This window comes from Pristiophorus japonicus, chromosome 1, assembly GCF_044704955.1.
Source record: "Pristiophorus japonicus isolate sPriJap1 chromosome 1, sPriJap1.hap1, whole genome shotgun sequence".
Taxonomy (NCBI): domain Eukaryota; kingdom Metazoa; phylum Chordata; class Chondrichthyes; family Pristiophoridae; genus Pristiophorus; species Pristiophorus japonicus.
Genome location: NC_091977.1, coordinates 56,843,685 through 56,857,824, shown reverse-complemented (window position 1 = coordinate 56,857,824; position 14,140 = coordinate 56,843,685). Strand labels below are relative to the sequence as shown.

The window sequence follows — 14,140 nt, the reverse complement described above, 5'->3', positions numbered from 1 at the left end:
ATTGTTCAACAAAGGCTTCTGTTGGTACGCCTCCATTTTTACCTCACAGCATCATCGACAGCCGCAATGGAATATAGTGAGTGTGAATAAAGAACAGTCACACTTCGGGATCTTTTGAGCATTTTTCCACAGAAAAGATTTGTAAAAAGTGTTGCTTTTAATTAGGTGTCAGCCGTCCCATCTCTGAGTTAGAAGGTTGTGGGTTTAAGCCCCACTCCAGAGACTTAAGCACATAATCTAGGCTGGCACTTCTGTTCATTACTGAGGGAGTGCTGCACTGTTGGAGGTGCTGTATTTCAGATGAAATGTTAAATTGAGGCCCTGTCTGCCCTCTCAGGTGGATGTAAACGATCCAACGACACTATTCGAAGAAGAGCAGAGGAATTGGTCTGTGTCTTCGCCAACATTTACCCCTCGACCAACACCTAAAATAGATTATCTGGTCACTTAATTCATTGCTGTTTGAGGGACCTTGCTGTGCCTTGCTTCCTACATTACAACTGTGACTAGACGTCAAAAGTGCTTAATTGGCTGTAAAGCGCTTTGGGACATCCTGAGGTCATGATAGGTGCTGTATAAGTGCAAGTTTTGGTATGTAGTGCTTTAAAGCATAGTGTATTCATGCAACTTGAAAAAAGGTGCCCTGAGATGACTGAGGTAATTAAGATGTTAATGAGCTAGTTGGACTGTAAAGCAAGCGCTCTACTCGGAACTCGAGCCCCAGGTGGGCAGAGGAAACGTTTCAAAGACACCCTCAAATCCTCCTTGATAAAAATGCAACATCCCCACTGATACCTGGGAGTCCCTGGCCAAAGACGGCCCTAAGTGGAGGAAGAGCATCCAGGAAGGCGCTGAGCACCTTGAGTCTCGTCGCCGAGAGCGTACAGAAACCAGGCGCAGGCAGCGGAAGGAGCGTGCGGCAAACCAGTCCCACCCACCCTTTCCTTCAACGACTGTCTGTCCCACCTGTGACAGAGCCTGTAATTCCCATGTTAGACTGTTCAGTCACCTTAGAACTCACTTTTAGAGTGGAAACAAGTCTTCCTCGATTTCGAGAGACTTTCTATGATGATGAAATAATGAGCAATTTGTTAGCCTATCTCAGCAGTCAATAAACACTTCACACCAACTGTTTTGGAAAGGCTCAGATCCCATTCTATAGCCACAGAAGAGAAATAAAACACAGAGACAGAAAAATAGGTAAACAGTCAGGTTCTGAAATTGAAAGTTACAAGGCAGAGTGTAATGGATACCGTGAGATAGAGAGGAAGGGAGACTGCGAGAGATAGAGTGGATATAGCTGTGTGGATATTAAATCCATCTCATTTCTGCATAGCATATTGTTTATTAATTCCCATGTGTGAAATGGAGTTATTATAAGTGGAATTTGTCTGCAGTCCTTTCTGAAACCTGATGTGAAGAATCCATTCAATATGCTGATCATCTAGAATATTTGTACCCAATTTATCCTTTAATAGTCCCACCTGTACTTTGACATTATTTCTATTAACACAGTTGAAAAAATCCTTTGATCCCTCTTGCTAATTCTGGGATTTATCTTTATCCTCATTTGCCTTTTGTATTAATCACAATCTTCACAATATTTTTCCTTGTATCTTTGAAAGTATTTTCCTTCTAACCTCTTTATTCATTTTCTGTGCTCTACATCTTGCTGTAGTTATCATATTTTTAAACAAATTACTTTGTTTTCTCCATCCTGTGTAATAGCTTTAAATCCTTTCAATTTTCCTTCTGATCCATTTATAAATCTGGTTTCCCAATTAATCTTGACAAAAGACTCTTCTCCAAAATCAGTAACCATCTTTACATGTTGCTTGAGTGCCTCAGTGAATTTGTCTGTTGTCTGCCTCTCTTCAAATTGGCCCTGACCTCCCCATTCAATCTCCCCGATGTTGAAATCTCCCACGGTGACAAGTAGCAGAATGGATAGCTATCTGGCTTCAAGACAGAAGGCAGAGACTAAGGGTAAAAATAGCTATTCACAGTAGCAGAAGGTGGTTAGTGGTGTTCCACAAGGCTCAGTGCTGGGACCACTGTTGGTCACAATTTATATTGACGACTTAGACTTTGGAATCAAAAATACAATGTCTAAATTTGACACCAAATTGGGGATGGCGGGGGGGGGGAAGCAGCAATAGTCAATACTGAGGAGGACTGCAACAAATTACAGGAGGACATTAATAAACTTGCAGAATGGGCATATATTTGGCAAAAGAAGTTCAACACAGATAACTGTGAGGTATTACATTTTGGTAGGAAGAATAGGGAGGTCACTTATTACTCTGGGTGGGGTAAAGGAGCAAAGGGATCTCGGAATACAAATATGCAAAATCACTAAAAGTAGCAACACAGGTTAACAAGGTCATAAAAAAGCAAACCAGCCACTAGGGTTTATTTCTGGAGGAAAAGAATTGGAAAGTAGGGAAGTTATGCTAAACCTGTATCGAACCTTGGTTAGATTACATTTAGAGTACTGCTTACAGTTCTGGTTGCCATATTATAAACAGGATATAGAGGCACTGGAGAGGGTGCAGAGAAGATTTACAAGGATGATACCAGAAATGCGAGGGTATACCTATCAGGAAAGGATGAACAGGCTGGGACTCTTTTCTCTTGAAAAAAAAAGACTCTGGAGTGACCTAATTGAGGTCTTTAAAATTATGAAAGGTTTTGATTAGAGTAGATACAATTTCCACTTGTGGGGAAGAGCACAATTAGAGGCCATCATTATAAGATAATCACTAAAAAATCCAATAGGGAATTCAAAAGAAACTTCATTACCCAGAGAGTAGTGGGAATGTGAAACTTGCTACCACAGAGAGTAGTTAAGGCAAATAGTATAGATCCATTTAAGGGGAGGCTAGATAAGCATATGAGGGAGACGGGAATAGAGGGTTATGCTGATAGAGTTAGATGAGGAAAGATGGGAGGAGGCTCGAGTGGAGCATAAACACCAGCATGGACTGGTTGGGCCGAATAGCCTGTTTCTGTGCTGTATCTCCTATGTAATCCTATATAGTACAATACAATGCCCTGCAACTTCCTTCTCTCCCAAACAGCTTCCCATCCACCTGTGCAACTATACCATTTACAATTAGTAATTCCCCCCCCCACTTTCCATTACTTGAGCCTATCCAGATTGTTTTAACCTATTGCCTTTTGCTGCTATTCCCACCCTTTTGATAACTGCTAAATCATCCTGCTCCCTTATTGCTACGATCAGCACCCTTTTGATAGCTGCTGTATCATTCCTCAGACAAAATCTTTCTGTAGCTGATGCATCATTCCTTATCCCCTTTCTATAATTGCTATATCCTTCTTTTTTGCCATCTGCTGCTATACCCACATATTGTATAGATGAAATGTCATTTATTTTTAATAAAGCACCTCTCTTTGTCGATCAGTCCTCATGAAAGATGCTCTGCTGTCAGCCATGTTTCTGAGCTGCTAATATCAACATATCTGGAGCTCAGCAAAAACTAACAAGTTAAAACAGCATGTAGTTCAGTGATTGAAAATATGTCCAACAAAAGGTCATAGTGGCCAAATGCATTGCTTACTAGAATTGGAAAATGAAACCCTAATGAGGCACTCATCTAATGAGGCTCTGTGCTGCCAGTTTTGCAATGTCTGCTGTACAAGGTAAACAAGATTTCAAAATGATACTGATCTGCTACTCAGAAGTTGCCTCAGAACGTTCACTGAGTAATATTATAAATGTACTGCGGCCACGTCAACCAAGAATAAGCCTATGAATAGGCACAAGGCAACTTGAACAAAACACGTGTTTATCTTTGCACTATTTTAGTGTTATTGTTTGCAATGATATTCATCTCACATCACAGGCTTTCCCAGCTAAGAGAACAACTCTCTAGCAAATATGTCCCTTTATATAGCTACTTATAAGCCCAGGATAACATATATTTTTCATTTTCTTTTGGACCAGTTCGTGGCTTGTAATTGACATACAGACTGATAGTATGACTGAGATCAGAAATTTCCCTCTGTCATGAACTGCAGCCATGAACACCCAAACTATGAGTGCCCAACCCATGAGCAGCCCTCCCACGAACGACCATCCTATAAGTGCCCAATCCATAAACGCCCATCCAATAAGTGCACTTCCATGAATGCAAAGTCCATGAGTAGCCCTCCCATGAATAATGATTCAATCAACATCCCTCCTGTGGACACCCATCCCTTGAATGCCTATCCTGTGAGCACTCATCTCAGGAACATTCATCCCAAGAACAACAATCACATTAATTCCAATCCCATGTATCCAACCTATGTGTATACACATCCTACGACTTCCCATCCCAGCACTATGCAACACGCAGAGAGCGGTTCATCTTTATACAGGGTTACTTTACCAAGAGATCCGAATGTCAGCCTTCTGAGCTGAAAAGCATTTTACAATTCACAGTCACATGGCAATAATAAAACTTGAGGTTTTCTATCAGCACAAGGAAACACTTGTTTAGCAATGTATTTATTAGAAAAAAACATGGAACGGAAAAATTCCTTTATTACCATGTTGTTGGTGTGGGATGCTCTCCCCATGCTGCAAGAAAATGTTTTGCAGTTATTTTGTAACTGCCTCAAGCCACCAACTCCTCCTTTTGGTAAAATAAGTAAAGAAAGCTCTTTTCTGTGTCTCATCGTCTGCTCGCTAATTGTTTTCAGATGAACAAGTATACTGAACAAATGCTAGTTCAAGAATTAGATTAGACACCAACCTGTTTGGTGAAAGTCATTGAGGCTTTCAGGATTTGAGTGTTGGACAGCTGATCTGCGATACACCACATGAACTCGACCCTTCTCCTCTTCCTCTGCTTGCTTGCCCTTTTCTAGTGGTTCGATAAAATATTCCTCCTCATCTATTCGGATCATGCCAGCCTGATGAGAGAGTCAAAACTGTGTCACAAACAAGTCCAAAACAGGTTGTCTCAGTCAAATATTAATGCAGTGAAGGGTAAAAAAATTCATAGTATAGGAAGCACTCTTCCCAATTCACTTGCAAATTCACTTCCATCTCAAAATATCTTCAAATTTAATTAGGTTTAAAAATATTTACTTACAAGTCTTTGTCTTTTTCTCTTGGGAGAATTTATTCACCAATTTAAAAATGGGAAATATAAGTAGTATATGAAGAGTTAAATTAACCTTTGAAATTACACTATGGGATATCTGCTTAAAAACACATCTGAACTTGCTCTCTCAACTCTTTTAGTGGAGGCATTAATTTCAACATATAATGGTTGGTACCTCTAATTATGAGAAGTTTTGATAGAGTAAATAAGGAGAAATTCTTTCCACTGGCAGGTGGGTCGGTAACCAAAGGACACATGTTTAAGATAATTGGCAAAAGAACCAGAGGGGGGATGAGGAGAAATATTTCTTACGTGGCTATTTGGTTTAATCTGGCACTGACTGAAAGGGGAATGGGAGCAGATTCAACTTTCGAAAATGAATTGAATATAGATTTGAAAAGGAACAATTTTCAGGGCTATGGGGAAAGAGCAGGGGAGTGGGACTAATTGGAGGGCTCTTTTAAAGTGCTGGCATGGGTACGATGGGCCGATTGGCCTCCTTCTAGGTTGTAAGTTTCTATGATCCTATGAAATAGCACACAGAGAAATTTCAAGGCCGGTGAATTATTTTATTAATAATGTACTGCACCATAAATTCACTGTACGGTAACTGAATTTTAGACAACAAAATTGTTATAAAACTGGAATTTAATTTTCCATCATACCAGAAAGTCACTCAAAGATTACAGCCATTGTGTTAGATGATGGATATTTCTTTAGTTTCCTGTCAAAAATATTTGGACGGATATTTCACAGATTCTGATCAGGTAATATGATACAAAGGGTTGTAGAAAGAATGGATTGAAGAACGGCCATTTGACCAATTGAACCCACTTCTCCCAACAAGACTGTTTGTAATCCCCCCAATCTATTTCATCTACAGAGAGGGATGAATAATCACAGATGATACTAGTAAGAAGAGAAAGCTGATGAAACGTCTTGCTGACCTTTGAATGTCATCAAGAACACTGGATTTCACTCCAGAAACAATCGACATTATTTAGTTCTGACCAGTTGCTTTCCAAAGATGACATTTCCATGCAGCCAGAAGGTCTCCCACATTCTTTTGGTGGGGGGCTGCAAATGTCATAGAAAAAGTGGGTCTAGCAGATGACATTCCCACCAGTTCTGCCTTTCTTGCCACCGATGCAATGAATGCCCACATGTAGCAGGTTAACTAGTGTACTAGGACTTGATCCTGGTCGAAATGGGGCCTATTGTCATATTTTAGGCTGGTTTCCCTGCAGCAATCAATCGCAGAGTTGTAAAAGTGACTACTAGGTATTTTTAATTTTTTTAATGATGGCTGGCCCACCACCTATGCTGTAGTTCATCCCTCAACTCTGCAGCCACTTCTGTGACGAACACTGGGCCACCAGGGAGGGTTTCGGCCCAGCCGCCAACAGGCAGCCTGGCACTCACTCTTGGGTAGGTGTGCCCCTTTTGGGGCGGGGCTCAATTGCGGCCCCAGGAAGTCATGCTACAATTATACAGGGCCTTGATGAGACACCACCAGGAGCACTGTACAAGGCTTCACCAGATTGATTCCTGGGATGAGAGGGCTGTCTTATGATGAGGGATTGTGTAGAATGGGCTTGTACTCTCTGGAGTTGAGAAGAATGAGAGGTGATCTCATTGAAACATACAAGATTCTGAAGGGGTTTGACAGGAAAGATGCTGAGAGGTTGTTTTCCCCTGGCTGGAGTGTCTAGAACTAGGGGTCACGGTTTCAGGATAAGGGGTAGGGCATTTAAGACAGAGATGAGGAGGAATTTCTTCACTAAGAGGGTTGTGAATCTTTGGAATTCTCTGCCTCAGAGGGCTGTGGATGCTCAGTCTCTGAATATATTCAAGGTTGAGATGGATAGATTTTTGGAGTCTAGGGGAATTGAGAGAAATGGAGATCGGGCGGGAAAATGGAGTTGAGGACGATGATCAGCCAAGATCTTATTGAATGGCAGAGCAGGCACAAGGGGTCATATGGCCTAATCCTACTCCTGCTCCTATTTTTTATGTTCTTATGTACTTATGTTCTTAAATCTCTAGTATCCTAACCCTTTGATTGCAGTAGCAGGTACAAAGTCCGGAATCCGGAATCCTTGGGGCCTCGTCCATTCAGGTTTTTGGGGTTTTCCGGATTTCAGACAAGAAAATCAAAAGTCTGAAATCCAGAATCCGTGCCGGGTTTCAAGCGTCGAGGGCCGAAATCCAGTCAAACCCGAAATCTGGCACGGATCTGGTCGAGGATTCCGGATTTCAGACATGATTTTCTTGTCTGAAATCCGGAATCCTCGACCAAATCCTTGCCAGATTTTAAGTTTTGCCTCAAAATGTCCGGTTTTCAGACAATTCCAGTTTTCGGAGTTCCAGATTCGGGATGTTGTATCTGTACATCACTTTAGTACCCCAAACCTTCCATTGAAGTTCATCCCTACAGAACCTTAACTAATGTAATGCGCATGTCCCTAGTGCCTTTATGTTCCCATTACATCATCCAACTAAGTTGAACACCACCAATGTTCATACAATTAGAAACATACGTGGCGATTTTCCCTACCTCGGCGGGTCCATGGCAGGCGACGTCAGTAGTGGGTGGCAGGTCATGATCCCACTGTTGGCTCCAACCCGGCCTCCAACATGACTTTCCCCTGAATGGGCCCGCCCAGCGAGTTTCCCGGCCAATTGAAGGAAGAGGATCTGATGATGTAATTTTATTCTGCGTCATCAGCCTGTTTACTTAAAGGGACCATGCGCAAATTTACTTTGACATTTGTGCTGACAGTGTTCTACAGCATTGAGATGCTGCAAACATTGACAATCTCTGCACAAAGGTGCAGGGCTGCACCCAGGCTCTCCCATGGCTCTCTCCATATGTTTATGGAGGCAGTCACAGGTTCTGTTCCCTTCCCATGGGTGTAGAGACCTCCCCAGGAGAGCAACGAAGCCTGGTTGCTCATTGCACAGGGAGGCAGAAGCAAGGATGTCAGGAGGACCAGGCTGCAGTGGCGCAAGCCTTTCAATGATCTCAGTAGATCACGAAACGTTCCTGCAAAGCCACACTCAACCTCATCCTGCTGTGCCACTCATCACATCCCTATCACTCTGCCTTCCCTACCCTACACCTGCACATCCTTGCTCACACCAAATGACCTTGCACCTCCACCCATCCCTCTCTATCTACATTATCATTTGCCCATCTCACTAGCCACCCCTCACAATCACCCTCATCCTTGTCCAATCATACCAACTAACAACACACAAGTGGAGACACTTGAGTGTTTTAGCCAATGTGAAGTTTCATTTTAGTTCATGTGAAGTTTCTGTTAAAATGCTGTCAAACATTGAAATCTTTATTGTCAACACTTTGCGTTCTTGGACAGATTTGTGTGCACCTTTGGAAGTGGCTGAATGAGTTGCAGTGAATGGTGAGACAATGGTGATGAGTGTGAAAGGAATGGCTTGGGCATTGTAGGAATGCTTTATGGTACTGGTGCGAGCTGGCACCAATCTGGCACAGCATGTGACAGCCAGGGTGTGTAGCGTCAAGTGAAGTAAATGTGGCCAGGGTGAGGCCATCCATGGCCTCCCAGGCAGCAATGTAATCGGGTGCTGATGTCCTGTGTCCTGTGCAGCATCAGTTGATTGCGGAGAAGGTTGGTGTGTTTGTTGGTGCTGCTGGAGTGCCTGGTGATGCTGGTGTTGGGGGTGATCGTGGACAGATTCTGAGGACCAAGGTGAGAGAGTAGAAAGTGCACCGATGCTGATGGAATAGATGGCAAGCAAAGTAGAGATGACAGAAGCAACCTGTCAATGGTAGATGTAGTAATGAGGCCATACTGGATGGGGACTTGGGTAAAGACTTGCAGTAATCTGATTCTGCAGTGGAAATGCAGTTTTGAGAAGCTAGTGGTTAAGGGAACATTTCTCAATCAGCTGGGAGCTTTGACTTAACATTTGAATCTGTCAATTCATCAGCTGATTCAATGGTCAATGTCCTCCCACCTCAGCTTCATAGACGCGGTCTAGGCACAGCGGGAAAGCGGTGGGCGACCTCTCAAATTCAAAAAGCTGGGAAAAAAAGCATTGTTAAGTGGCTTTAAACAACTGATTTTAATTGCCTCCCCTGCCGCTGCTTGTCGGGTCTGGAAATGCAGGTATGCACGTTTGACAGGAGGTTCCTGACCCACTGCCAATCATTTAAATTTCACAGCTGACCCCCCATCCATCCCATCCACTGAGCGCCGGAAAAATTTCCGCCATAGAGAGGGTGAATTTGTGAGTGGGTTCTCCAGCTCATCCTGAACAACGCCAGTGAAATAGCTGCTTCTCCCCAGAATTATCCTATTGTCTTGGTATCTCCCCAAACCCTTTTGTATTCTTCTATCTTGCTAAGAGACCAGCATAAATATTTAACATTCTTTCAGGAAAGAACTTCTATATATACAAACATGTACACATACACAAATGTTTTAAATTTACTTTTCACTCATTTTCATTTATATTCTCTGGTTGCTGCCATTAAATCTGCAACTAAGAGGTGGGGGCCAATTTTAATTTCGCCCAAATCAGGATTTATGAAGGACCAATAGCTCCAAAATTGAGGTTGCTAGACCTCGCACTGCTTTAACACTCATGCTCCAGACACCTCCATTTTTAAAGGGGCCTACCACTGGGCGGCTGATGCGTCATCCTGTTTCAGGCGGTAGGTCCTTTTAATATGCAAATTGGGGTTCTATTACTTACAGGACCTCAATTGCGTGGTGGGCCGTGTACACTCTGAATGGTTTTACTGTTGGCACAGACGAAAAGGACCCAGTAAGGTACATTTTAAAGTATTTTTGTGGGGCAGGGGGAGCAGAGGTGTTCTTCCAGGACCCACAAAATGAATGTGGGCTGCTGCCATCCCAGCTGGAGGGCACACTGAAGCGTGGCACGGTAAGACCTCACACATAGCGGTTCAACGTTCAGCCCGCACAGATGCTGCCAGCAAAAACAGCAAGGCAGCGGGTTTGCAAGCTCCTGACCCCAGAAGGGAGGTGGACTGGGAACAGGGGTGTTTAGTGGAATACTCAGATGGTTGCTACCATCTTCCTAAATATGTTTTGCCGATAGGCTAAAGCCGCATGTTATCACTGAGAGAAGACCAGGATAGACGAGGCCCCTGCCATTCCTAACGCATCTCAATCACTATGAAAAGAAGACCCTCACGTTTATCTGCCATGAATCTGTGGAAGGGGCTGCCACTGGAGCACTTGGAGACAAGGCGAGACCAAAATGAAAGAAAAATAACTTGCAGCTATATAGCACCTCTCATGATGTCAGGACGTCCCAAAATGGTTTACGACCAATGGAGTATTTTTGAGGTTCAGTCACTGTTGTCCGGCAATGCCTCCATTTTTAAATTCTCATCCTTCTTTTCAAATCCTACCATGGCCTTGCCCCCCCTTATCTCTGTAACATCCTCCAGCCATGTAACCCTCCGAGATCTCTGCGCTCCTCCAGTTATGGCCTCCTGCACAAGCTCGACTTTAAGTGCTCCACCATTGGCGGTCGTGCTTTTGGCCGCCTACGCGCAAAGCTCAGGAATTGCCTCACTAAACCTCTCTGCCTCTCTGCCTCTCTCCACCTTTAAGACACTCCTAAAACCCACTCTTTGACTATTTGTCCTAATATATCCTTATGTGACTGAGTTTCAGATTTTGGTTGATTACGCTCCTGTGAAACGTTTTGGGACATTTTACAATGTTGAACGCGATATATAAATGCAAATAGTTGCGATTGTTGTAACATAGGATACATGACAGACAAATAAATGACCAGATCATTTGTTTTAGCTCTTGGTTGACCGATGAGTATTGACTTGGACAACAGGAGAACATCTTGGGGCCGAAATTGCCCATCTACTTAAGGTCTGTTACCACCGCATATTGGCGGTCACACTGCGGAGTGCAGTGGCCGCCGACTTTTCGTGAAATGGCCGCTGCTAGCCCAATTGCCCTCCCGTGTTTTCCCGGCGGTGCCCCGCTCTCGCCCCTACTGCTCCGCTGCTGCCAATCGGTGTTAAGCACGTCATCATCGTGTGCACCGCTGATCTACACCCCCCCACCCCCAGCCTCCGACGGCGCCATCCCCCTCCGAAAATCTTCAGTCCGCCACGCAGTACCAGAACAAGCTTTCACCCAGTGGTCCAGTGAGGCTGTAGCCTTCTGCAATGGCAGTGCAGCTTCTCTTAAAGGGGAGGACACACTGCCGCTGCCACCATTTTTTTTTGTCGGCCGACTGCCAGGTCGGGCCGACAATTATGCCCCCGGGTTCGGCCGGGCTGCCAACAAGTGGTCTGCCACCCTCTCTTGGGTGCCAAGAAGCTGGCTCGGCCAAAACCTTCCCTGATGCCCCAGTGGACCGAAGTTTTAAAAGCATGGAGGTTCTCCCCTTTAAGCAAAGGGGGGAGCTGTGGTGACGCGGCGACATGATGATGTCATCGCGGCGGTGACTCCGCACCCGCCTCCAACTTCCACCCCTCAGTTGCTGCCACCGCTGCGTTTTTTCCCCTCGGGTGGTCACCCATTATGACCAACTACCAGGAAGAAAAAACAAAGAGCACAATTTCGCGAAAGAATCGACCTGAACTGCTACTGTGGCAAAAAAACACCGAACCGTGGTGAGAGCACCCCATTTTGTGCATGGGGCAATTTGTACCCTCTTGACGTAGAGGACAAAGGCAGAAGGCGCATGGAAACACCATCACCTGCAAGTACCCCTCCAAGTCACACCCCATCCTGACTTGGAAATATTTCGCCGTTGCTTCATCATCGCTTGGTCAAGGTCCTGGAACTCCCTCCCTAACAGCACTGTGGGAGTACCTTCACCACAAGGACTGCAGAGGTTCATGAAGGTGGCTCACCACCAGCTTCTCAAATGCAATTAAGGATGGGCAATAAATGCTGACCTATATCCCAGGAATGAATAAATAAAATACTATTCTTTGAATAGTGTCATGGGATCTTTTGCATCCATCTGAGAGGTTAGACAGGATCTCGGTTTAACGTTGATTTGTATGCAATAACTCAATAGACGATGACTGTAAACTTCAAACAGGTACAAACCTGGCTCTACTTTATTAGGGTCCAAAGTGATTACATTACACGATGTCGAGGAACGAACTAGAGGACTGGCCATCCAAGACTGGGTGATGTGTAATGAGAAAGGACTAATTAGCAATCTTGTTGTGCGAGGCCGCTTGGGGAAGAGTGACCATAATATGGTAGAATTCTTTATTAAGATGGAGAGTGACACAGTTAATTCAGAGACTAGGGTCCTGAACTTAAGGAAAGGTAACTTCAATGTATGAGACATGAATTGGCTAGAATAAACTGGCGAATGATACTTTTAAAGGGTTGACGGTGGATAAGCAATGGTAAACATTTAAAGATCACATGGATGAACTTCAACAATTGTGCATCCCTGTCTGGAGTAAAAATAAAATGGGTAAGGTGACTCAACCGTGGCTAACAAGGGAAATTAAGGATAGTGTTAAATCCAAGGAAAAGGCATATAAATTGGCTAGAAAAAGCAGCACATCTGAGGACTAGGAGAAATTTAGAATCCAGCAGAGGAGGACAAAGGGTTTAATTAGGAGGGGGAAAATAGAGTATGAGAGGAAGCTTGCAGGGAGCATAAAAACTGACTGCAAAAGCTTCTATAGATATGTGAAGAGAAAAACATTAGTGAAGACAAACATAGGTCCCTTGCAGTCAGAATCAGGTGAATTTATAATGGGGAACAAAGAAATGGCAGACCAATTGAACAAATACTTTGTTTCTGTCTTCACGAAGAAAGGCACAAATAACCTTCCAGAAATACTAGGGGACTGAGGGTCTAGCGAGAAGCAGGAACTGAAGGAAATCCTTATTAGGCGGGAAATTGTGTTAGGGAAATTGATGGGATTGAAGGCCGATAAATCCCCACGGCCAATAGTCTGCATCCCAGAGTACTTAAGGAAGTGGCCCTGGAAATAGTGGATGCATTGGTGATCATTTTCCAACAGTCTATCAACTCTGGATCAGTTCCTATGGACTAGAGGGTAGCTAATGTAACACAACTTTTTAAAAAAGGAGGGAGAGAGAAAACGGGGAATTATAGGTTGGTTAGCCTGACAACAGTAGTGGGGAAAATGTTGAAATCAATTATTAAAGTTGAAATAGCAACGCATTTGGAAAGAAGTGACAAGATCAGGCCAAGTCAGCATGGATTTATGAAAGGGAAATCATGCTTGACAAATCTTCTAGAATTTTTTGAGGATGTAACTAGTCGAGTGCACAAGGGAGAACCAGTGGATGTGATGTATTTGGACTTTCAAAAGGCTTTAGATTGGTGTGCAAAATTAAAGCACCTGGTCTTGGGTGTAATGTACTGACGTGGATAGAGAACCGGTTGGCAGACTGGAAGCAGAGGGTTGGGATAAACGGGTCCTTTTCAGAATGGCAGGCAGTGACTAGTGGGGTGCCGCAGGGCTCAGTGCCAGCTATTTACAATATACATCAATGATTTAGATGAAGGAATTGAGTGTAATATCTCCAAGTTTGCAAATGACACTAAGCTGGGTGGCGGTGTGAGCTGTGAGGAGGATGCTAAGAGGCTGCAGGGTGACTTGGACAGGTTAGGTGAGTGGGCAAATGCATGGCAGATGCAGTATAATATGGATAAATGTGAGGTTATCCACTTTGGTGGCAAAAACATGAAGGCAGAATATTATCTGAATGGCGGCAGATTAGGCAACGAGACATGGGTGTCATGGTACATCAGTCATTGAAAGTTGGCATGCAGGTACAGCAGGCGGTGAAGAAGGCAAATGGCATGTTGGCCTTCATAGCTAGGGGATTTGAGTATAGGAGCAGGGAGGTCTTACTGCAGTTATACAGGGCCTTGGTGAGGCCACACCTGGAATATTGTGTTCAGTTTTGGTCTCCTAATCTGAGGAAGGATGTTCTTGCTATTGAGGGAGTGCAGCAAAGTTTCACCAAAGA

At 43.9% G+C, this 14,140-nt stretch overlaps 1 protein-coding gene across 1 annotated transcript in view; it reads right to left on the bottom strand.

Moving 5' to 3' along the window:
- LOC139263961 (A disintegrin and metalloproteinase with thrombospondin motifs 3-like) overlaps positions 1-14,140 on the bottom strand; it is a 930,658-nt gene that overhangs the window by 268,917 nt on the left and 647,601 nt on the right. Inside the window, exon 4 of the mRNA XM_070880060.1 lies at positions 4,761-4,920. Within this exon, the coding sequence (XP_070736161.1) occupies positions 4,761-4,920 (160 nt within the window). The remainder of the gene's footprint in view (positions 1-4,760; positions 4,921-14,140) is intronic.